The sequence below is a fragment of the Hyperolius riggenbachi genome, chromosome 9 (genome assembly GCF_040937935.1).
Source record: "Hyperolius riggenbachi isolate aHypRig1 chromosome 9, aHypRig1.pri, whole genome shotgun sequence".
Lineage (NCBI taxonomy): Eukaryota > Metazoa > Chordata > Amphibia > Anura > Hyperoliidae > Hyperolius > Hyperolius riggenbachi.
In genome coordinates, this window is record NC_090654.1 from 93,371,163 (window position 1) to 93,397,338 (window position 26,176).

At 43.8% G+C, this 26,176-nt stretch overlaps 1 protein-coding gene across 6 annotated transcripts in view; it reads right to left on the bottom strand.

The window, feature by feature from the left end:
• The window catches only part of MTMR11 (myotubularin related protein 11), a 191,311-nt gene that overhangs the window by 63,770 nt on the left and 101,365 nt on the right, over positions 1-26,176 (bottom strand). For all 6 annotated transcript variants that reach the window (XM_068253201.1, XM_068253198.1, XM_068253202.1 and 3 more), the window contains 5 exons: positions 21,806-21,878; positions 18,450-18,592; positions 12,965-13,043; positions 8,591-8,732; positions 2,160-2,247 (listed from right to left, as the gene is read on the bottom strand). In XM_068253201.1, coding sequence (XP_068109302.1) covers positions 2,160-2,247; positions 8,591-8,732; positions 12,965-13,043; positions 18,450-18,592; positions 21,806-21,878 — 525 coding nt within the window. The remainder of the gene's footprint in view (positions 1-2,159; positions 2,248-8,590; positions 8,733-12,964; positions 13,044-18,449; positions 18,593-21,805; positions 21,879-26,176) is intronic.

Consider the following 26,176-nt stretch of genomic DNA (forward strand, 5'->3'; position numbering starts at 1 on the left):
AAATAAGAAATATGGGGCTAAATGTGCTGGAGCGCGTTATGCACGCCTTACTTAGCATCACTTGCTGCCATGTAAGGAGCTTGCCTTCCCTTAGTTATATGAGCTGGTTCTATAGCAACGCACGTAACTTTACATGCAGACGGTCCTGTGAAGTATCGCTACAGCAGTTCTTCGCTAGCAGCCGCTACTATGACAATTAACTTAAGGACCAGCTAACGCCCATAGGCGCCAGCAGGTCTTAAGTGGGTTACCATGGAAACGGCCGCTCGATCAAGCGGCCTTTCCATGTCAGTTCACGGCGGGTGTCTCCGTGAACAGCCGGAGAGCCGCCGATCGCGGCTCGCCGGCAAAATGTAAACACGCGGGGAAGAAATCCCCGCTGTTTACATCATACGGCGCTGCTGCGCAGCAGCGTCATGACGTAGATCGGCGATCCCCGGCCTCTGATTGGCCGGGGATCGCTGGCATATGATAGGCTGAAGCCTATCCTTCAATGCGCAGGACGGATATCCGTCCTGCGCAGCTCACAGGAAGAGGGAGAAGGAAGGAGAGGGACGGAGCGCCGAAAACGCTGCGGAGGGGGTCTTTGAAGAGCCCCCCACAAAGCGCAGCAAGCCGGCGGCGATCAGACCCCCCCAGGAGGCCATCCCCCTAGTGGGGAAAAAAGGGGGTAAGTCTGATCGCCCTGGCTATTTCCTGATCGGTGCTGCGGGCTGGAGAGCCCACGCAGCACTGATCAGAAGAAAATCCCCTGGTCTTTAAGTGGTTTTAAATGACTTAGTAGAGACCGCTAGTGAAGTATCGCGGTATCGATTCTTCACAGGACCACCCGCATTTAAAGTTACGCATGTTGCTATGGAAGCAGCTCACGTAACTAAGGGAAGGCACACTCCTTACTAGGCAGAGAGCGATGCAGCTACTTTATGTGCAGCTTAATGAATCAAGCCCATAGTAATTTCACCACTTCACCTCCAATGGTTATACCCTTAAAAAACCAGAGCATTTTTCACCTGTCAGCACTCCTTTCATTCAATCGCCTATAACTTTATTAATACTTATCACAATGAAACAATCTATATCTTGTTTTTTCACCACCAATTAGGCATTCTTGGGGGGGGGGGGTACTTTTTGCTAATAATTATTTTATTCTTTGTTTTAACAGGAAAAAAATGGGAAAAAAATCATTATTTCTCAGTTTTCGACCAGTATAGTTTTAAAATAGTAAATGCTACCATAATTAAAACCCACACATTTTATTTGATCATTTGTCCCGGTTATTGCAACGTTTACAAATTTCCCTAGTATAAGGTATGGCGCCAATATTTTATTTGGAAATAAAGGTGCATTCTTTCAGTTTAGCGTCCATCACTAATTACAAGCTCATAATTTATAAAGTAATAGTATATACAGTGATATACTGTCTTGACATACATATTAAAAAAGTTCAGTCCCTAAGGTAACTATTTATGTATTTTGTTTAACATTCTAAATATTTTTTTTTGTTTTTACAAACATTTTTTGGGGTAACTATTAAGAAGTGTGGGAGGTAAGGGAGTAATTTTAAATGTAAAAAAAAGTCTGTTAATGGAAAAAAATGTTTGTAGATGTCATTTTACTATTTGTCCACAAGATGTCCTCGCGCACAACTTTCCTGTGCGTAGTATTACTATGCAAACATGAAGTAATGCGTGGACGTGTAAGTATCGGTTCTTGAGAATGATGGTGCCCTCTCATTGATGGCTGCAGTCATTCACACGGGGACTATATAATTAATCTCCCATCTAACGGTCGGCGGCGTTAACAAGCGTGTGGGGGGGTAGGGGGGAAGGGTGGTGGGGGGGGAGCTAGCGGGAGTACGCCACAGGAAGGAACGTAGTAACTTTGTCCCTGCAAGGAGAAGAGGGATTTTGCAAGGACTCAGTTACCTGTCCAGGGGGAGGAGAAGTGGTTAAAGGATGACAATAAAATTTAGAGTCAATTTAAAACATTTTTTCAGGAGAAAAATACATATATTTACATAGATCTGTGCATCAGTTCTGAAAGAGGGACAAATAAGGAAGACAGTGGAACAGAGGGACTTTGTTTCCAAAGAGGGAGTGTCCCGCCAGAAAAAGGGGCATTTGGGAGCTATGACAACTACAAATCAGCTCAGTACTCACAGCTATGCGTCTCTGATGAAAGTGTGCAAACGTCTTTTTCAAGTCATTGTCCAGGATCTTGCAGGGCACCACAAAGAACTTGGAGAGGCTGAAATTCAAACAGAATTGTCAGAACTGACCCACCACACAAAAAACCCGCTGGTTTAGTCAGCTCAGGAAGTAGAATCAAAAATTGAAGGCGCTAGTAAACTTGGTTGGGTTTGTGATGGGGATGCATCTCATGCTGAGCTACCAGTGTAAACTGAACCTATAACATCTTCCACATTTTGCATTCCCAAACTGCAGTTTTCAGTTTTAGTTACATAGTTATCTGGGTTGGAAAAAGACAAACGTCCATCGTCGAATTCAATCAGAGAACAAAGTACAACACCAGCCTGCTCCCTCACATATACCTGTTGATCCAGAGGAAGGCGAAAAACCCTTACAAGGCATGGTCCAATTAGCCCCAAAAGGGAAAAAAATTCCTTCCCAACTCCAGATGGCAATCAGATAAAATCCCTGGATCAACATCACTGGGCATTACCTAGTAATTGTAGCCATGGATGTCTTTCAACGCAAGGAAAGCATCTAAGCCCCCTTTAAATGCAGGTATAGAATTTGCCATAACTACTTCCTGTGGCAATGCATTCCACATCTTAAAGGAGTGATCCGGGCTCAATAAAGAAAATAAACGCTACTTACCAGGGGCTTCCTCCAGCCCCAAGCTCCCAGGACCTCCCTCGCCGCACCTCTGCGCACAGCCATTCGCCGGAGCTCCGTCCCGGTCCCCGGCGATGACGTCAGAGCGACCTCCAGGTCACTCTGTACTGCGCCTGCGCGAGCGGCGCTGTCAATCACCGCCACGTTGGCGGGAGCGGACTGCGCAGCCCGGATAACTCCTTTGATCACTCTTACTGTAAAGAACCCTTTCCTAAATAAATGACTAAAACGTTTTTCCTCCATGCTCAGATCATGTCCTCTAGTCCTTTGAGAAGGCCTAGGGACAAAAAGCTCATCCGCCAAGCTATTATATTGCCCTCTGATGTATTTATACATCTTAATTAGATCCCCTCTAAGGCGTCTTTTCTCTAGACTAAATAAACCCAGTTTTAATATTACATTTTTCTATGCACTACTCCTGTAATGGTGTATTATTTGTTTTTAAATATTTTTATTGTGGCTCAAAGAAATATATGCATACATCGTATACTTGACAAAAGTTCAGTAACAAAAGGCCATATTTTGTTTTAAAGTGGAGAGCAAAGAGAAAGACAAGATTACATAATCAAACAAACTGCCTGCTTTTTTCTTAAAGTTCTGTTAGCGTTTGAACTGACCAAAGAGTTTATCAAATTTCTAAGTAATGGTGTATTATACCACTAACAGCACACATAATAACATCAGTTAAAGCGGATCTGGCTTGTGAGGGATATGACAGTTTCCATATTTATTTCTTTTTCAGCAATACCAGTTACCTGGCAATCTTGCTAATCGTGTGCCTCTAATACTTTTAGCCATAGACTCTGTACAAGCATGCAGCAGATCAGGTCAATACCAGTGGCCTGGCATCCAGATGATCTTTGATGCATCAGCAATGCACATTGCCTGGCTGTCCTGATCTTGTGTCTCTATTACTTTTAGCAATAGACTCTGAACAAGCATGCAGATCAGGTGCCCTGACTCAAGTCTAACAAGATTGCTTGTTTATGGCAGCCTTCATAACACTCTCACCTCAGGTTCCCTTTAAAGTTGGACAGCAGGCAATATATTAAACAAATTAAAAAAATGCCCGTAGAGTGAAAATATAATGCGCACCCCTAGCTCAACCTCCTGAGCATTATGCCGCTCAGGAGGTTTTGCAGCTTTAGAGTCCCAGGACTAATTTAACTGTTTTCCTGGCTGTAAAAGCTTTAGCTAGCACTAGGCTAGCTAGTATATGTAACCGGCACCCCCCGATCACCTGATCCAGCCAGTTAATACATTACCCAGCCTGGCTCCAGCGATCGGCCCAGCCTCCCCACACAGCTCTGCTCTTCTCTATGGGGAGGATCGTACATGACGTCACCGACATCATGCGCAGACCCGATCCTCCCCATAGAGAGACCCGAGCTGTCCAGGGAGGCTGTGCTGATCGCTGGAGGCAGGCTGGGTAATGTATTAACTGGCTGGATCAGGTGATCGGGGGGTGCCGGTTACATATACTAGCTAGCCTACTGCTAGCTAAAGCTTTTACAACCAGGCAAACCGTTAAATTAGTACTGGGGGACCCCTGAGGAGAGAGAGCGGTATGCCCGACACTGTGTCAGGCATACCGCTAAGGAGGTTAAAGGTTCTGAAAGAATATTTTCCTCAGATGCGATCATTTGATTAGATGTGCTGGATGATAAGTACCGTAATCAGAAGGTAATTATCAATTGTTCCCAGAAACAGGTCACAGATTTGGGCACTTTCTATCTTTAGATCCAACATACTGATTGAAAAAATTCTCTATTCCAATTGACTACAGAAACACTTCATGTCAGTTTTTTCCACATACTGCATGGTTTTCTGTACAATTTCTGCTCATATTCTACTCACTCCCTCCGGTACAGGGGACCATCCTCCAGATCAGGTGTTTTGGGGGCTACACTTGTTATGAGTATTAAGATTAGGGATGGTCAATGAGATGCAAAACATTTTGAGTTGATGCAGGGTTATGCAAATTTTCTATACAAATTTATTCAGCTTGAATGTGGACCAATTACATTTCACCTCAGCGGAATTTGATTTGATTCATTTTCAAGCTACATAAATTTGCATGCAAAATTTCCATAATTCTGCATCAACTCAAATTTATTTGCATCTCATTGACCATCCCTAATTAAGATCATGATTATGATGTAAGATGGGTCGCCAGGATGTGAGGGTCACCAAGGGAAGGGGTATGAACATTTAGAGTTGAGCTGAAATTTTCGTAATTTCGCATTACTATAATTACGCATGCGAAATTTGCGATTACGATGCGAAATTAGCGTAGCGAAATTGCCATTAAAATCGTAATTGAAAATACCGTAAGCGTAATTTTCAACGCGAAATTTCGCGTTTCGTTCATGCCGTAATTTCGCATTAAACGCTACCGTAATTTCGCGTTAAACCGTAACGCTCCGTATAATATAAAAAAGCCGCCGACTTTAAGGGTTAATAGCAAAGCCCCCTTAAATGCTAAGAGCCTCAAATTTGGAGAATATATTAAGGAGATCAGGAGGAATAAGAGGAAAATTTTTTTTTTCAAAAAGACCTTATAGTTTTTGAGAAAATCGATGTTAAAGTTTCAAAGTAAAAATGTATACATTTAAAAACCCGCCGACTTTAACGGTTAATAGCAAAGCCTGCTTAAAGTTTAGGAACACCAAATTCCTAGGGTATATTAAGGGGATCAGTGGGAATAAGAGGAAAAAAAATTTTCAAAAACACCTTATAGTTTTTGAGAAAATCGATTTTTAAGTTTCAAGGGCAAAAATGTCTTTTAAATGCGGAAAATGTCAGTTTTTTTTGCACAGGTAACAATAGTGTATTATTTTCATAGATTCCCCCAAGTGGGAAGAGTTTTACTTACTTCGTTCTGAGTGTGGGAAATATAAAAAAAAAACGACGTGGGGTCCCCCCTCCCAGACCTCTTTAACCCCTTGTCCCCCATGCAGGCTGGGATAGCCAGAATGCGGAGCACCGGCCGCGTGGGGCTCCGCACCCTGACTATACCAGCCCGCATGGTCCATGGATTGGGGGGTCTCGGAAGGGGAGGGGCAGCCAAGTTTTCCCCTCCCCCTCCGAGCCCTTGTCCAATCCAAGGACAAGGGGCTCTTCTCCACCTCCGATGGGCGGTGGAGGTGGAGGCCGCGATTTCCTGGGTGGGGGGTTCATGGTGGAATCTGGGAGTCCCCTTTAAAAAGGGGTCCCCCAGATGCCCACCCCCCTCCCAGGAGAAATGAGTATAGAGGTACTTGTAGTACCCCTTACCCATTTCCTTTAAGAGTTAAAAGTAAATAAACACACAAACACATAGAAAAAGTATTTTAATTGAACAAAAAACATAACCACGAAAAAAGTCCTTTAATATTCTTAATTAACCATTAATACTTACCTGTCCCTTTAAATAAATGATCCCACGCAATATCCTCGGAAATGTTCTATCAGTTACAATGTAACAAAGTTATTACAATATAACAACTTTGTTACATAGTAACTACGCCGCACCCGACGTCACTCACCGCCGCCGCCGCCGCCGCGTCTGCGCTGCAGGACCCGACAGAGCTCTGAGCTGTAGCTCAGAGCTCTCGAAAACTTTGTATTTGGGCTCCAAGGAGCCCCATTGGTCCTTAGCAGACCAATGGGGTTCCTTCTGATTTGAAGGAACCCCATTGGTCTGCTAAGGACCAATGGGGCTCCTTGGAGCCCAAATACAAAGATGCTTCTCAGAGCTCTGAGCTATATAGCTCAGAGCTCTGTCGGGTCCAGGACGCTAAGTCCCTGCCGGCTCCGCTGCCCTCCCCGCCTCTCCCACATGTCACCCACATGTCACCCACATGTGGGTGACATGTGGGTGACAGATGTGGGCGGGGTGGACAGCGGGAGCTGCGGGGACTTAGCGTCCTGCACGGACGCGTATGCGGCGGCTGAGCGGCGAGTGGCGTCGGGTGCGGCGTAGTTACAATGTAACAAAGTTGTTACATTGTAATAACTTTGTTACATTGTAACTGATAGAACATTCCCGAGGATATTGCGAGGGATCATTTATTTAAAGGGACAGGTAAGTATTAATGGTTAATTAAGAATATTAAAGGACTTTTTTCGTGGTTATGTTTTTTGTTCAGTTAAAATACTTTTTCTAAGTGTCTGTGTGTTTATTTACTTTAACTCTTAAAGGAAATGGGTATGGGGTACAAGTACCTCTATACTCATTTCTCCTGGGAGGGGGGGTGGGCATCTGGGGGACCCCTTTTTAAAGGGGACTCCCAGATTCCACCATGAACCTCCCCCCCAGGAAATCGCGGCCTCCACCTCCACCGCCCATCGGAGGTGGAGAAGAGCCCCTTGTCCTTGGATTGGACAAGGGCTCGGAGGGGGAGGGGAAAGCTTGGCTGCCCCTCCCCTTCCGAGACCCCCCAATCCATGGACCATGCGGGCTGGTATAGTCAGGGTGCGGAGCCCCACGCGGCCGGTGCTCCGCATTCTGGCTATCCCAGCCTGCATGGGGGACAAGGGGTTAAAGAGGTCTGGGAGGGGGGACCCCACGTCGTTTTTTTTTTATATTTCCCACACTCAGAACGAAGTAAGTAAAACTCTTCCCACTTGGGGGAATCTATGAAAATAATACACTATTGTTACCTGTGCAAAAAAAACTGACATTTTCCGCATTTAAAAGACATTTTCGCCCTTGAAACTTAAAAATCGATTTTCTCAAAAACTATAAGGTCTTTTTGAAAAAAAATTTTTTCCTCTTATTCCCACTGATCCCCTTAATATACCCTGGGAATTTGGTGTTCCTAAACTTTAAGCAGGCTTTGCTATTAACCGTTAAAGTCGGCGGGTTTTTAAATGTTTACATTTTTCCTTTGAAACTTTAACATCGATTTTCTCAAAAACTATAAGGTCTTTTTGAAAAAAAAATTTTTCCTCTTATTCCTCCTGATCTCCTTAATATATTCTCCAAATTTGAGGCTCTTAGCATTTAAGGGGGCTTTGCTATTAACCCTTAAAGTCGGCGGCCTTTTTATAGTATACGGAGCGTTACGGTTTAACGCGAAATTACGGTAGCGTTTAATGCGAAATTACGGTATGATACGACTGTAATGCGAAAATTACGCGAAAATTACGCTTACGCGAAATTTCGCGAAATCCTTCTTCATTACGATTATGTACTTACGGCCATAATCGTAATTACACTAATTACGCGAAATTTCGCAAAATCGTAATTAGGTCATTACGCTCGGAGGGGCCCCGTCACAGTTTTGCTAGAAGTTTTGAATCAGGATGATACCATTTATTGGCTAACTTAGAGATGGATAAACAGTGAGCTTTCGACTTATAAAAAGCCTTCGTCGGACTGGTTCCTGACCAGAACTGAAAAACACAGCTAAGCCCCATACTTTGTAGTTACGCCCCTGCATACAGTACATTTCTGCTCATCAGCACTCCTTTGCATGCCTGGTAGTCTGCCAACTTCCCTTGATCTCCATGCATCCACAGCTCTCAGTGTTGTCTATGGCTGTATGTAACAGCCTTTCTTATATGACATACATGCCAGTGATCTGTTATCTGTATGTCAGGTCTGGGGATCAGTGATCTGGACACACACGGGATAGGAATGGATCACAGATAACACACATTAGACTTGATGTGTAGATAGCATATTACATATATGCATCAGGCAGGCCCACAGCAGTGTCAGTGTTCACCATATCCCCCCATGTTACCTGGTACAAGTGTCACAGCGCTCATTCAGGGGTGTTACTCTCCAGGCACTCGCTCCCAGCCTCTCTATTTCATTCTCCCAGTCTGCCGCAGACTCGAAGAGCCGAGTAGGGTATTCCATCTGAGCTTCACCTTCCGGCCTATCTGTCAACAGCGAACAGGCCGCAGATGTAAAACATCAAGTCACTTAGTAATGCTATATGTATTACAAAAGTTTGTCACTACTGGTGTAAACTGGGATAAGAGAAGTGTGCATAAACACGTGCTGTGATAATACCACAAGTGACAGGTATATGGAAACTTCTTTCAGAAAAATGATCCTCTGCTTTAACTATATTCTGTGCCAGTGAGCAAGAACAGATCAAGTTATACCTCCACTGGCTGTTCCTTGTTCCATGTACAGCTACGTACAACGCACGTTGGATTAAACTTGGCTGGAAAAGTGATTACCTTGGATGGGTATCTATTGTGTATACAGTTATATTTAACTCTATGTGTAGTATGGATGATAAATAGAACATTACTAACATGGAAATGAATCTTTTATTTTTATTTTTATTTTCATTTTAAATGGCTTAACTTTTAAGATTGCATCAGACTGTCACAGTAGCTGCTTAAAATCCACTCTCTGCCTTGCTAAGCTGGAAGAGAAAGAGAGGTAATGACCCTTTGAGCTTAACTCAACTGCAGTCAAACATCATTAGAAGTCTTATATCACGGTCTCTCAGCTGTTATAGTCTCTATTTTCTTTTCTGGAAACAGACTGGATTAGGCAAGCTGTCAACCTCTTTTACAAAGATAACAACTAAAAGTATTGGAAAACAGAAAGGGACTTCAGAGATTTTCAATAGTAGGGTTAGTATTATATGTACCTATATTTATCTCATCAGGTCACATGTCCCTTCAGATACTCAAGTACTCATACACAAGTACTCATGAACTGTAGTTAATAACCTGCTAAAAAAAAAAAAATTAACAACTCACCAACTCTGGGTCCGCTTCGCTGTCTTTTTTGTCCTGTCCGCTCTCCCGTTCCACCACAGTGTCCTTTCGTAAATGCTGATATTTTCACAGCAATGTCGGTGACCCAAAAGTACTTCCGGGTCAGCGCCATTGCTGTGGAAATGCTGGAATTTACGAATGAACACTACAGTGGAATGGAAGAGCTGACAGGACAGAAAAGACAGCGAGGGAAACCCAGAGTTGGTGAGTTATGCTGTGAGTTTATTTTTTCACAAGTTATTAACAACTACGGGATAAAGTGGGTATGGGGTTGGGAACTCAACCAACTAGTGGGCATTATCGGGCATAAAAGGGGCTTTCCTATGGAAAACAGCGAAGGGGAACTGCCACTTTCTTCCTGTTCATATTCAAAATTCGTCCTAGTAAAATATTTTGACAGTGTAGTGCAGGGACCTCTGGGGGCAATGGACTGTAAGAATGGTGCTGTAAAATATGTCAAAGCACCGCAAACAAAACATTATTAATGAGTGTTAAAACCCGCTCTCAGTTCAGGGGTACTTCAAGACTCAGAAGCTACTGAAATGAAAAGATCCTTAGTGTGAAAGCCAGGCAAAAGGCCTTTTTCCAGAGAAAACAGGATAAGATGTCTGATTTATCACACAGATCTTCTTTCCAACAACTATGCACCTGCTTATACCTTCTTCACTTAAGGTGGCCACTAACTGTCCAATTTCTAGCGAAAAATCATTCGAGTGATCAGAAATTCTGATCGGACGAAAAATCGTTCACTACACCATCAACTAACCAATCTTTGCTTCCTATCTATCACGACCACCAAGAAAATCCAATGGAGATTATTTACAACCAATCCGATCAGAATTTCTGATCGCTCTAACGATTTTTCGCTAGGAATTGGACCGTTAGTGGCCAGCTTAAGTCTTTCCATTCCGTTAAGTGGTTAATGACTATACTGCAGAGTGAGAAGCCTCATGATTCTTAACATCTTTTTGTTGTTTCGTTTTTATGTTTTCTTGTTCATTGTTTTCATATGCAGTTTATAGTTTGGCTTCTGCTTGAAAACAATGGCTGTATATTAATAGTAATTTTACAAGTGAATCCCGCCAGTAACCCCTCACTGAACTTGTGTCTGGTACTCTGTCTGCACATACAGTCCTACATGCTTTCACCATTGTGAGGAAAAAACAACGAGACCACCAATAATCGTACACTTGCAGTAATAGAAAGTGAATGTTCATATTTTGCTTGCATACAGTATATCACAGAGTATCTGTATAAGAGTAATAAGAATGTGTGCATGTAAATCTCACTTTTTGTCATCTCTGAAGAAATGCAAAAGGGGTCATCGCCATTTCTATTGTTATGGAAGTTATCAGGCTGACAGGAGGCAACATGGCTGCCACTGTCAAGATTATTATGGGAGTTATCAGTCTGACAGGAGGCAACATGGCTGCCATCTCCAATGTTGTTAAGGACAGACCCGGATTTACCATAAGGCACTGTAGGCACGTGCCTACAGGCGCCTGATGATGGAAAGGTGGCTCACTCCCTTCCCCAAATGCCTTGCCCTCTCCTTCCACATGCAGAGTCCTGATGAGAGTGTAAATGAGAGGTTACTTGCTCGACATTTCACTGACAAGATCTCCCTTCAGTCAGGGGCAGCTCTAGCTACTTAATACCGAGGTTCTTCTAGCTACCTTATACTTTGGGGCACCACTAGTTACCTTTAGCCAACTGTAGCTACCTATGGCGAGCAAGGAAAGTAAGGGAGATGGAACAGCGAGCAAATTTGTGATGCAGTTCGGTGGGGGTTTTTAGGTTCATGGAGGGCGAAGTCTAAAATGCCAGGACATCTGTGCCTATAGGCTCTTGTGAGGTAAATCCGGGCCTTGTTATAGGAGTTATCAGTTTGACAGGAGGCAACATGGCTACCATTGCCAATATTGTAATGGGCGTTATCAGTCTGACAGGAGGCAACATGGCTGCCATCAGCAATATTGTCACAGGAGTGATCAATCTAACAGGAGGCAACATGGTTGCCATCGCCATTATTATTACAAGAGTTCTCAGTCTGACAGGAGGCAACATGGCTGCCATGGTCATTGCAGCCATATAGTGGGAGATCTCCTGCTTCATACATTGGGGCACTAGTGTTCAGAGCTGAATAAAGACCATACAGCACCCCAAGCAGAGCAATGAACTTGGGCCCCCGTTCCAGCCTCCCAGCTTATCAGACAAGTTGGAAGACTTGCAATTCATTCTACAGTCGCAGAGGCAGCCTGGCTTATTACTGCAGGTTACACAATCTGTGTGGCCCCTGGATACCAGAGTTAACCAACTGGCTTTCTAAGATACCAAAATGGAATAGCCACTATGCCACCCAGAAAAAGAAAATTAAGTAGCTATGCTCCCCCCCCCCCCCCCCCAGATACAAGAACTAAGTTGCTATGTCCCTCCAGAAGAATTAAGTAGCCAAGTAGCCATGTGCCTCCACCATCAAGTGTGTTAGAGGCTTTAGAGAGAGAGGTGAGGGAGTATCAACCCAGTGTGACTCATTCGGCAATGTGATGCTAACTGACACCGTAGCAACATACTGTTGTCATGGATTTTGAAAAAAGGCGAAGGGGCCCCTATTAAATTCACTTTCTCCTAGGCGATAATTTTAGATCTTCTATTTAAAATCGTTTTTCAAAAAAAGTAGATTAAAAAGAGCTGTCAAAATTACTGTATTTTCTTGCTTGCTGATGGCTTAAAGTAAATCTGAAGCGATTTTAAAAGCAAAGATACTTACATAAGGAGAGGAAAGGCCCTGAGTACTATAGAGCCTTCCCGTTCTCCTCACAGTCCCCTCGTTCCCCCGCAGGCTTCTCTGTTCAAATCTCTTACCACGGGAGACTTCAAAAGTATTTGGGAAATAAAGTGCTCCCGAAGACAGGTGGCACTGTAATGCGCACGCGCGAGTGCATGAGAGAGGGCACTCGCGCGTGCGCTGTACGGAGCAGCCCGTCTCTTGGAGCCTGAGCAAAAGCGTGAGAGAGCAGTCTACGACCGGTTGGTTGGAGACTGCTAACGGGGGAGCCTGCAGAGGAATGCAGGGACTTTGAGGAGAATGGAAAGGCTCTATAGGACCCGTAGCCATCCCTCTCCTTAGGTAAGTATCTGTTTTTTAGGGAAAAATTTGAATTGAATAAGGGTCCTGAGGAGAATCAAGGTTAATCTGTCAGATAAAAATGTATTGTTTTACCCCATATCAGCAACAATCCGGATGATACCGTTTATTGGCCAACAAAAAAAAAACAAGAGTAAGCTTTCAGCTATTCCGCCTTCATCAGATCCGAATCCTGTATGCTGAAAAGTTGTACTCTACTGCTACTTTATCCCATATCATGTCTCACCTAGACTTCGCAGCATGGCTTCTTCCTTTTGTGTGGATGAGTTTATAAGTTGCTGGTTTTTCACCATGGTGTTTGTCATCTACAACAAAAACAAAGCATCAGCATGTCGGCATATTTTTGCTCATGGCATTATATATAATGTTATTGTCAATTCTATCACTTTGCAGTTTTCAACAGTGAAATGTGGAGGCTGTTGTTGTTGACCTCCTTCTACAGTGTCCTGGATGTCATGCTGATATCTGGCTTGCACATTGGGGGCTTGACTCACTAATGCTGGACATACACGGCTCGTTTTTGCTGCTCGATTCTCCCGTTCAATCGTTTCGCCGCTTGATTCCGCAGTCAATTCTCTTATCTTCCTCTCGTTTTTCTTATCTTTTTCCATTCACTGCTATCTGGAATCGAGCAGCGAAACGATCGAGCGGAAGATCGTAACTTGTCGGAAATGATCTATCGAGCCATCTTAATGGCTCAAAAACAAGCCGTGTATGCCCAGCATAAGACAAATAGAATACCTTGTCCCAGTTAAAACACCTTATCAGAGATAACACGCCTTATCCGAGTTAACGCTCTTTATCAGAGATAACTTGCCTTATCAAAGTTAACACACCTTATTAAAGTGAACAAGCCTTATCACAATAGCATAGCAAGCGCTATGAACTTGCCTGCTAATTGGAACGCTACTCGTCTTGCCCTGAGCCCCTGCACATAGCGCTCGCTATGCTACTCTGATAAGGTGTGTTAACTCTGATAAGGCATGTTATCTCTGATAAGGAGTGGTAACTCGGATAAGGCGCATTACCTCTGATAAGGCGTGGTAACTCGGATAAGGCATGCTATTTGCCTTAGTGAATCAAGCCCTTTGTGTAGTTGCTCACTTGGAACAAGTGTGCAGATCAAGTGTTATGATTTTCTTTTTCTGATCTGCACACTGGTTCAGATCAAATGTTGGCAACAGCTAGGACAACACTAAACGGTCTCATTCAGATATCATACAATGACAAATGTGTGCAAGAAGAATACAGCAACAGCTCGCTGATTTGAGCAATGAACTGTCAGCTACATAGCTTGATAAAGGGCTTATTGGCTGAAACAGCAACCTATCCCTCTATTAAATTTAATTTTGGTACTTTATGCAAGGCCAGATTTATACTTTTTGTGCCCCTAGGCCAAGTATGTTGGGGCTCTCCTTCCACGTGCAGGAGCGCCCCTCCCATTCCACATGTAGCCCCCTTTTCCATGTGTAACATACATGTGATGCAGCCACTTTCTATCATGTACAGCTCCCTTAGCTTCCTTTTTTTCATGTGTTGCTCCCCATTTGGAGACTTTTCATATGTAGCAATCCCTATTTCACTTTCAGGTGCCCCTTAGGCTGCAGCCCCCCAAAGGCCTGGGCCTTTCCAGAAATTCATGATATTTGAATAAAAAGTAGATCTTTACTGATCTATGTAGTGCAAAGCAGTAATTTTTGTATTCTATTGGCTACAGGTACTGGAGGCCATGGTTTGTAGTACATCCCTACCCTCTTTCCCTGAAAATAAGACCTACCCTGAAAATAAGCCCTAGCTGGAATTTTGAGCATGCTTGAAATATAAGCCCTACCCCGAAAATAAGCCCTAGCGGAAGTTAAAGAGGAGGAAGAGGCAGCCAGTAAGTGGGGACACAGCGGTGCAGTGTCAATCGGGCATCCCTTATACAGTATGTATGAGTGCTGCTCCATAGACTGAGAATCAGCATACCTGTCAAGGGAATTAGCCATTTTAGATGCCAGCCTGAAATTAATTCTGTAAGTTTTGTGTCATTGTGTCAGAGACACTGAAGCGAAAAAAAATTATGATATAATGATTTGTATGTGTAGTACAGCTAAGAAATATAACATTGGGAGCAGAGATACAAGTCTAATATGGTTTCCAGGACAGGAAGAGTTAAGGTGGCCATACACTCATTGGATTAGCAGCAGATAGATCATCAGATAGATTTCTGATCTATCTGATGTGTTTAGGAACATTTTTTACTAGGTACACTCCAGCAAAAAAACACTTTAGCAAAAAACCCTGGAGTGTACCAATACATTTAACTTGTCTTGAATACACAGTTTTTGTGTCTGCTTCCAGGAGGTAATTCCACCACTGCCTCCTAAGCAATTTTAAACTTTTTAATAGCTGTTTTTATCCTTTTGGCGCCTCTGTTCGACATTACGGGGAATACCCCTTTCTTTCTTCTATCTACAGAGAGTGACTTCTTAATCCTGAGTGGGAACAGGTTAATCTCCCCACCTGCTTATACAGTGGTTGCCTGGAGGTAGCCTTGGTTTGTGAGTATAAATTTGTACTTGTTTCACCATACCCAATTGTCAATAATTACTACACTATATTGGGCTCTCGGTTCTCCTTTTTCATATAAAACAGAATTTTTTTTCGGGTGCCACCATAGGCTCCCATTGAAATTGTGGCATTCAGCGATAATATGGGTACCCACTGGACTCAACGCCTGATATTTATCGTGCACTTTGGGCGCCACTGATTGCAGGCCCTCAAATTTCTTTCTTCCATCCCCGCCCTCCCCGTCACACTCCCCCCAAACCCCCTTCCCCCACCGTGCAAGCCACAGTCCCTCCCAGTACCCTAGTGATCTCTATGCCTGGCTTTTGCAATAAGACTTTGGCTGTGTTCCCACTTGATCTGAGAATGGACATTTTTTGTCCGTTTTCCAGTTACTGCACAATTGACAGTGAACAGATCCTATACATAGGGGACCCCACTGTCACACTGTGCAGTCTGCGGTAATCTCCAGGAGGCAGATACGTTCCCCCATATAGCATATGGAGGCAAAGCATCTGCCCCGGGCTCCAGCCGGACCACCGCACACCATCAGAGCAGACACTACACTGTCCGCTCCCTCGGGCCGCAAGTGATCCGGCGCAAATGGTAACTGAGCGTAAGGCCAGGCAGCTGTCAGGTGGGGAGGATGGAAAAAGTCGGTAGAGGAGTTCATAGATTCTAAGTGTGTCAAAATACGACACTGAACTTGTTAACTAGGATGTGTCTATACAGAGATCTAAGACAAAACTAAAAAATTCTGCACTTTCCAAACTGGTTCAATACATTTGAACCAGTTTGTACAAGTGTGGAATCTTGTTGTTTTAGCTTCGGTCTTCCAGTTGGAATCCATTCCCAGGTTCCTGCCCTGTCCTTCACCGGGAGTGGAGCGGTATTTTACCTTTATCTTGTTATACAGAGATCTACGCACTGTGGCCAAGTCCCCCTGAAATACTACACTCTCAGATCTATGAAACAAAATACATCCTAGCATTTTCTATTTAGATCAGCTGTTGGGAGGAGGCGTCCAGAAAATAAAATACATTAAAATCGAGAGGTTGGCTGCCCTCTCTACAAGAATGGGCCATCCGTACAACGGCTACTGGAACGAGCACTGGCACACACACAGTAAGATGCAATGTAAGGCTAAGTTTCCACTGCTGGGATTCCTGTCCAATTCCTCACATGGATGTCTATAGGCTGTGTCCAAATTCGTGTGCAGAAAAAAAATGGATGGCATGCAGCAAATCTTGTCATGCATCCGAATCCCATAGCTGTGCATGGCATGGCAAGAGGGATTCTGATGCAATCTCACATCACTAGTGTCTCGCAGATGCCTGCCAGCCCAGTGCCTAAGGCAGGGTTCACACTTATCAATGTAAATAACTGAACGATTTTTCACATGCAAGTTTTCACGTTACAGTTCAAAATTGTACACTCATTTTCTTGTGCGTTTTTTTAATCGAAAGTCAATGGGAATTTTCATGTGACGTGTGAATTTAATTTTGGGAGAATTACGATTTTCCGCTGACTTTCATTACATGGGCGGTGCAAGCATTTGCGCACAATTTCAATTCACATGCGAATTTTAAAAAGTGTGAACTCTAGCTTAGTGTCCAGAATTTATTACCAACCGGAATTTACTGACATTCCAGTGACAGCCTAGTGATGTAATTTGCTCCAAAGGTGCAGTTGTCCTTTAAAAAATATTTTTATTACCAGTGGCGTAGCTAGACATCATGGGACCCCATAGCAAAACTTTTATGGGGCCCTCAGATATAGGCACTCTTAAGCAATGCCACCTGCCCCTACCCTATGGATATGAGTTAATTGGGCAATTTACATTATCATGCATTCAATACTGTACATAGCTCATGGGCAGTAAGACAGTCAGCAGGTAGAGAAACACCAGAGAGTTCATGGAGAATACATTAAAGCGGATCCGAGATGAAAAACTAACTATAACAAGTAACTTGTCTATACTGTATATCTTATCTAAAGTTTAGATAGCTTACACAGCAAATCTAGCTGCAAACAGCTTCAACAGTTTATGATTATTTATTCCTGTGATACAATGAGGGCAGCCATGTTCTGTTTGTCACATTACACACAGGCAAGCTGATAGTATCTCCAGTCCTCAGCCTGTGAAAACTTCACTCTCCTCTCCTCCTCCCCTCTGCCTCTGAAATCTCTGGCTAGTAACCTCCTCCTCCTCCTCCTCCTGCCCAGACTGAGCTCCCATAAGCCCTTGCTACAGTGCCAAGGCACTCTGGAGAAGCTGTGGGCGAGGCTCGTTTAGTTTATAGTGAATTAGAGTATTTAAACAAAAAAAAGTATTTGGCTTGAGGAATGCCCTATAAACTACTAGATGAAAGGAACACAATTATGCAATGAGTAAAAGTTTAACTCGGATCTACTTGAAAGTGAATGTTTACCGTTTAAAAAAAAAAAAGTCAGATACTTACCTAAGGAGATGGAAGGCTTGGTCCTTATGAGCCTTCCCTCTCCTCTCCCGGTGCCCGGTCCCGCGCAGGATCCCCCGTGGCAGTATTCGACCAGTTCGGTCAAATACTGCCACTTCCGCAGCCGAAGGGATGTTTCGGAAGCCTTCGGGAGCACTCGGGCTCCCGAGGACGAGGCTGCTCCATACTACGCATGCGCGAGCGTCATCTATGACGCACTTGCGCGTACGTAGTATGGAGCGGCCCATATTCGGAAGCCCGAGTGCTCCCGAAGACCTCCGAAGTCCCTGCGGCGGTGGACGCGAACGGGGGAGCCAGCGCAGCACCGAGGGCACCGGGAGAGGAGAGGGAAGGCTCATTAGGACCGAGCCTTCCCTCTCCTTAGGTGAGTATCTGACTTTTTTATTTTTCTAGCGGTACCCATTGGCTTTAAGTACCATCTGGGCCCCTTATGATGCTCCAGGGCAACTGCTATGGCTATTGCTACGCCCCTGTTTAGTACTAAACCTAATAAATACATTAAAAAAATGGAAAGTAATAAACACTAGGTACAACTAGGTACAACTATGCAATGCAGTTTCTTCCATAATGATGCTTGGAAATGTTCCTAAAAGCAGAAGGCAGAATGTGACTGTTTAAGACAATGAAGCTCTTTCTACCCCAGCATACAGGTGTCATGTAACTGTATTGTTTGGTCCTTACTGTATACGCCTCGGTCTTCAGCCCATTATCACTGAAGCGGAAGTGCATGATGCGGAATCCTCTGTAATAGATCAGCAGTTCCTCTGGGACGAATTTTAGACTCAGCGAAGGTGTCACAACTTTTACTTTGCTCTGTCCGGCCACTATATTGCAAAAGAATGAGAATGCCATAAGAACTGGTTAACAGTTTGCAATCCATAACAGTAAATAAAGTTTTTATGCTAACTTAAAGAGGAACTCCAGTGAAAATAATGTAATAAAAAAGTGCTTCATTCTTACAATAATTACTGTATGTAGAAATGATTTAGTCAGTGTTTGCCCATTGTAAAATCTTTCCTCTCCCAGATTTACATTCTGATATTTATCCCATGGTGACAACTTTTACTGCTGGCAGGTGATGTCACTGGAAGGAGATGCTGCTTGCTTTTTTGGCAGTTGGAAACAGCTGTAAATAGCTGTTATTTCCCACAATGCAACAAGGCTCCCACAGTATGATGTCAGAACCATGGTCCTGACATCACACAGTGGGAGGGGTCTCACCACAATATCAGCCATACACAGCCCCCTGATGATCTGTTTGTGAAAAGTAATAGATGTCTCATGGGAAAGGGGGTATCAGCCACTGATTGGGATGAAGTTTGGTTTTTGGTTACGGTTTCTCCAGACAAATACTTCATTTCAGCTCTACTCTCTATTCGCTTAGAAGTAGAGATGCTTAAGTGTAGTATAACCAATTGAGAACCATGTGATCAGTTTGATAAGGCGATTGATTTGTATAGGTGGCCATACATTGTCAGATAGCGACCATTTTTGACTGAAATCAAATCTGATAGATCCAACTCTGATCGAGTTTGATCAGAAAGGGATTTATTATGTGCCACACGCTGCAAACAGATTTCCAATAGCATTCTGCATGAAACTGGAAATCTGAGGAGCCGCCTCTGTCTGCCAAATCCCCCAGGCATGGCCGGATTTAGGCCAAGGCCACCTAGGGCAAGGTGGGGGGGGGGGGGGGGAGGAAGGATTAACCACTTTAGCGGTATGGACGAGCTCAGCTCGTCCATTACTGCCGTGGTGGATATCTCAGCCCCTGGTGGGTCTTTTTTTACAATTTTTTTTTAAAACACGCTAGCTGCTACGCGCCACGAAAGAGGCCCCCCCTCCCAGACCCTCAGCACATCCTGACCAATCACCGCCAGGAAATAAATATGGCAGCCTCGATATCCCTCGCAGTTTAGGTACCCTTCAAGGCTCTGATTTGCTGTCCTTTCTGACCTGTATGAATGTCTGGAATGCCTAGAGGGAAAATGAGGTCAGTTCCGTAGCCCTTTCTAATGGTATCAGAATTACCCGATTGCCTGGACAGCATTATAAACTTACACCCAAGATATTTCACATATTATGACTAGGACATTAAATGGTGCACTAAAAGCATTCACATGGGCACCGGGTACTGAAGAACAATCAGTGCTTATGGTAGTGAAAGTGGTAGGTTTCAGTGCATGCTCCTACCAAGAGTGGCAAGAGGGCAAAGTGCTGGTAAGAGGCTCTCTAAAGGCGGAACAGGAAAAAAGGTGCAGGAGCCCTTGCGGAAGAACAGGTGCTGCTATACAGTAGGTGCCCATTATAAAAGCCAACATTTTCTGCAGAGAAGAAATATTTGGGCTCATGGTGGCGCTTGATAAAATCACAGGCGCCGAGGCTTGCCGTTATGCAAATTGCGGCATTACATAGTGGGCGCAAATTTATCGGGTGCCCAAATTTTCCTTTTTTTTGTCCCAAATCACTGTTTTGCGGAATAGGGATGTGAGTTAAGTTTGGGGGGGGGGGTTAGTGTTTAAGTGTTAGGTGCCACCTGGCGGGGGGGGGTTTAACGGTCAGGCAAAGGTAGAGGGGGGTCTTAGGGTTAAGCATCGGTAGAGGGAGGTTTAAGGGTTAGGCATTGGTAAAGGGGGGGGGGGGTTAAGGGTAAGGCATTGGTAGAGGGAGGTGTTAGGGCTGGGCGTTGGTAGAGGGAGGTGTTAGGGTTAGGCATTGGTAGAGGAAGGTCTTAGGGTTAGGCATTGGTAGAGGGAGGTCTTAGGGTTAGGCATTCGTAGAGGGAGGCCTTAGGGTTAGGCATTGGTAGAGGGAAGTCTTAGGGTTAGGCATTGGTAGAGGGAGGTGTTAGAACTAGGCATTGGTAGAGCGAGGTCTTAGGGTTAAGCATCAGTAGAGGGAGGTCTTAAGGGTAGGCACTGGTAAAGGGGGGATCTTAGAATTAGGCATTGGTAGAGGGAGGTCTTAGGGTTAGGCATCGGTAGAGGGAGTTCTTAGGTTTAGGCATCGGTAGAGGGAGGTCATAGGGTTGTTTCAGGTGTGTGATTGGTAGAGGGAGGTCTTAGGGTTAGGCATTGGTAGAGGGAGGTCTTAGGGTTAGGCATTCGTAGAGAGAGGTCTTAGGGTTAGGGACCGGTAGAGGGAGTTCTTAGGGTTAGGCATAGGTAGGTTTTAGGATTAGGCATCGGTAGAGGGAGGTGTTAGGATTAGGCATCAGTAAAGGGAGGTCTTAGGGTTAGGCATTGGTAAAGGGAGGGTTCTTTGTGAGAGTAGGGTTAGGTTAAGATATAGAAAAAGATCGTTAAAGAGTACCGATATTTTACTATTGGAATTAAGTAGTAGAATATTGGTAATGTTACCGATATTCTACTAGTGGCAGTACCCTGTGCCCTTTTTTCCAGATGCCTTTTTTACATGAATGCCTTTAAAGGCTCTGCTGTATGGCAGTGGTACAAGTCTATACAATTTTAATTGAAACTCTAGGTGTCAGTCTAAACAGGTTGTCTAAATTTATTGAGACACATTAGTAAAACGTTTTTTTATTCCTGTAGTTCTGTTGAGCAGGTTCACCATTGTGCACTGAATAAACTTTGCTTTGGGCCACCCATGGCCACTAAGGGCACCCTCAATAGGCCACCCTGCAGTGTTAGGGAGTCTTGTCCAAGGACTCCCTACTGAATAGGTACTGGCTTCAGCCAGGATTTAAACCCTGGTCCCTTATGTCAGAGGCAGCACTCCTTAGTACATTATCCAGCCACATTTGTAGTGGTGGTAGAGCTTTCTGCACTAGCCAAGGCACCATGGGGATATTCAAGAAAGTAAATGAAATGTGTGCTCACTGGGAGGCTTTCACACAGTATCTCTACAGTGGGGATCTCTATAAAGCATCGCACAATGTGCAGACCCTGAAACGCATCATAACTGCTTCCTTGAGATTCAAAAAAAATATGTCCATATAGTTATCTATACAGACATGTACAGAAGCAATCATTTGTGGTTTATGGTTATTTTTATAAGTGTGACCTGACAGTTCTTACCTGCCAGTATCCTGTCAGCACAGGGCAAGGCAATGTCATTGTCATTGTCAAACAGCACCTCGCTGGAGGAATCCTGCCACAGAAACAAAACATACTTCATTAACTCATACATGTCCAGAAAGTTTCAGACACCGTTATATCAATTGGAGAAAATTGCACAATTATTATTTGTTTAAAGGACATCTAACCAGAGAGGGATATGGAGGTTCAAAAAACAAAAAAAGATTTATGCATATCTGGGGCTTCCTCCAGCCCCATCTGCTTGGATCACTCCCACTCCGCTGCCCGCAGCTACGGGAACCAGGTACTGTCACTTGCGTCAGTCGGCTCCAGTCTACGCAGCAGAAGTGCGCCCTCCATGTATCTCTCGAGCAGCTGACGCAAGTAACAGGACCCGATTCCCGTAGCTGCAGGCAGCGGAGAAGAGCAGCGTGGAAGTGATCCGAGCGGATGGGGCTGGAGGAAGCCACAGTATGTATACATCTTTTTTGTTTTTTGAGCTCTGAGTCCCTTTAAACAACACACATTTCCTGGCTGTCCTGCTGATCCAGTGGCATGGCATACCTATGGTATTTGACACCCGGTGATGATTATTTACAGATACACACAGCTCCCACGAACGAGCAATTTTTGTATTTTGGGGGGGGGTGTTTGAGGGGGTGGCGCGCTAAGCATGTTGTGGCAAATTTTGGGGGAAAAGGAAGTGTGTGCCGTGCTAAGTGCCCCGCGGAAATAAAGCTGGGACTTGCAGCAGTGGATAGAAATTTGGGCACATTGAGGCACCAGATAAAGACTTCCTGCTATGCAAATTGCAGCAAAGTCACTCTTCGCTGCACACCCACTATGTAATGCCGTAATGTGCAGAGTGGAAGGCCTTGGCTCCCGCAATTTTATCGGGCACTTCTGTGCACCCAAATTTCCGTTCATCGCTTTAATAATATTGGCCCTTCTTTCCAATGCGGCGACTGCACCCATTTTTCTGGCTTCGCAGCTGACCATTTCCAGAGAGGCCAGAGGTCTCATTCTCTGACCAATGTCTGCTAAATACAACAAGAAGGGAGGAGGTGTCCATAGGAGTAATGAGGATAGAAGGCTGTCTTACTTTATCATTCTTTACAGCCTGTTTCGCAGGTGCAGCTGTTTTCTTCAGGTGAAAACATTTGAGTCTGTCATTTGAGTGTCATTCATGAGAAGGTAAGCTTTCTATACCCATCAGTTCTTCTCTTGTGTTTCTCTACCCCACTTTCTGGAAGCCCAGCCAACCCCATGTAGCGCCTCCACTCCCTCCACACAAGAATCATAACCCCTAAGACTGCATAGGCCCAAGAGACTGACTGAACGGAGTTGTACCATGCGCTAGTGGGGGTGGTAAATAAAAACTCGAAAAATCGAATGCTGGTTGCCTACTTTACTTTTATGTTTTTAACACCCAAGGAAAGTACATCATACTCCCTGGATTTTTTTACTGTTGTCTCCTAATGCTTTCTAAAATGGGGTCTTGGGTCCAATCCGAATATTGTTTGGCCAGGAATGGTTAGATGACAGGTGCATCGGCGATAGTTCCTGCAGCAGATAGCCTGTTACAGTGCACAGTATTGATTATTTCAGGATACCCAAGTATCATGTTTATGGGAATTTTCAGCTACACAGGCAATGTAAACTGACCCTAATGTATTAAAGTGAACCTCCAGACTAAAAATCTACTCAGCAGCACTGAAAAACCTTCGTGTTTCTTTAACAGTTTCATAGCATCAGAACTTTGTTTTTCTTATTCAAGCCTAATTTTTAGCTGCACAGAAGAAAACTACCTGGGCATTTTTCCCCTGATGCTGTGCAAAGCATGATGGGATTTCTGATGTTGTTCTCGTTCTGCTGTTTTGGTGCAATTTTTTTTTTTATTTGAGATTTAGCGTGCGCAGCTGGGAGGGGTGATCAGGACACAGGACAGATGGAACTGTGTCTCATGCTCCCTGTCACCTCCTTTCAACCAAAAAGATGGCTGCCCCCATGAAAAAGATGGCTGCCCCCATGAAATTACAAGCATTTGCCTGTTCTTTTAAAACAAGGTGGGTAAGAGATTATATTACCTATCTATGTTAATTAACATAACTAATGTAACTTAATGACAGTATGTTAGTTTACGCTGAAGTTCCCCTTTATGCTGGGAATACACGGCTCGATTCTGAGCCATTTAGATGGCTCGATAAATAATTTCCGACATGTCCGATCTCCGGACCGATCGTTTCAACGCTCGATTCTGCATGGAGGACAATGGGAAAAGATAAGAAAAACGAGTGGAAGATAAGAGAATCGCCTGCAGAATCGAGCGTGGAAAACGATCGGGCGCGGAAATCGAGTGGCAAAATCGAGCCGCGCATGCCCAGCATTAAGGTGAAACACGTAAGGTAATGAAAGCTGCTCATATATCATTTGTTTTACTGTTCTGTATCAACATGAAGTCTACTGTAGTGATGTACCGTATGTACTTACCATATATATATTATAGTACAGTATGTACAGAACATAAACAGGACTTTAGACCTTGTTAAGTTTCCATATATGGAAAATAATTTCACTCTTAACAAACAATTCCCAGTTCCATATGGTGAAAGGTCCTGCAGTATTGTTCATGTGCATATTGCAAACAGCTGAGCAACAGCCTTTCCGAGTTAGTTCTGTCCTATTTTCAGTTCTGTTTGAGTGGTTAAAGCTCATTTAAGTAGTTATGTTTCACTGTCTGGAAGAAAGTCTGTGGTAGGGCACCAGACAGCAGTCTCCTTCAGTAAAAAGGGAAGATGAAATGGCTCAATGGTCTCTGAAAAGGCTTAAGCCTTACATACATGATTAAGCCCTGTATATATGAAAGACTGCCCTTGGCCAAGGGATCAAGTGTATTAAGCTTCATTAAGTGAACCTGTATCTATCTTCCTACTCCTAAAATTATGTTTTTAGATATTACAGTTTTATTTCATATTTAAAAATGAAAAAGTAGGTTTAATGTTTTATCGTCGCCACTCAATGACAGTCTTCCAGAGCTAAAATACATGAACTAATTACCTTTTTTTTAATCTATCTCCTGCACTCAGAAATTGTTCTCTGCCAGGAAATACTTTTATGGCTGTAATTCCTCATCAGTGAGGATCACTCTGTAATCTGACTATGTCCTGGCTGGAGAGAAACTGTCACTTGCATACCTGAATGTTAACTCTTTCAGGCAGAAAGAGAAAAAAGGAACACAGCTTAGTTATTTGTATGCTTTGTATGCATGTCATCTCATCATGTTTCATGTCATCTCGGATACACTTTAAGTTTTGAGCCATGTGAGTAGCAGTATTTCTTTATTGGAATGATTTACATCAGAAGCGCTTGATACAGTCCTGGACAGCACTATCTATATACTCCTGTCTGACTACCTGATGAAGCGGGGTCACACCCGTGAAACGCGTTGCAAAAATTGTGGAGTGTATGAATAAATATTTTTGTTATACGTTAACACATGCCTGTTGTTGTGTCCTTTGGAGTGGGTAAGAGTCCACCTCCACCTCTATACTCATCCAAGATGATCTGTCACTCCAGGTTTCTAGGCAACACATCAGGAGACTCAGGGCCGCTGTATACAAGCTAATTTTTCAGCATAGGCGTCTGTTTGGGGCTGCCTGTGCCGAGAACTGTCTGGCATGTGTATAAGGTTTAAGCAAGTAAGTTTACTTTATAACTCATAGAGGGGCATTGCATCACTTTTCAGTAGTGACTGCTCTGTTGGTTGCTATAGACACCATGTGCAAACTCCACTACTCAGATCCTTCCACTATAACTTTAAATGTCAAAGCAAGGATAGTCCCATTTACCATAAATTGATAGAATGCTATAGTAAACAATGAGTCATGCTTAAATATTAACAGTGTTTATAAATTCACAGGTCAGAAAGATATACACTGACCATGAGAAAAGACAATGCTACACACACCAAAGATGAAATTAAAAGGGCAAGGCCTATTTACTTCCTGATATGAGCCAACAAGCACCCAATAGGCTCCAATATCATAGGGTGTTTATATAAAATTAACATATTTGTGTCGGATGCTTCAGATCTGCTATTGTTGTTTGCTTTGTTTTAATCTGTGTCATTTTGAACCTTTAGGCCCCTTTTATACTTGCATTGATAATCTGCATTACGTTACCCTGTTTTATCGCATTGCATCAGAAGTGCGCGGAAGTAATGTAAGTCAGTGGGTGACGCCGGAATTTTGTTGGCGGTGGAGGAATGACGGGAATACGAAGTGGATAATTGGGAATCCCAGTGGCGTACTTCATCCAGCAGGAAGTATGTCACTGGGCAAGGGGCGGCACTATGCATATGACCCTGTCGGC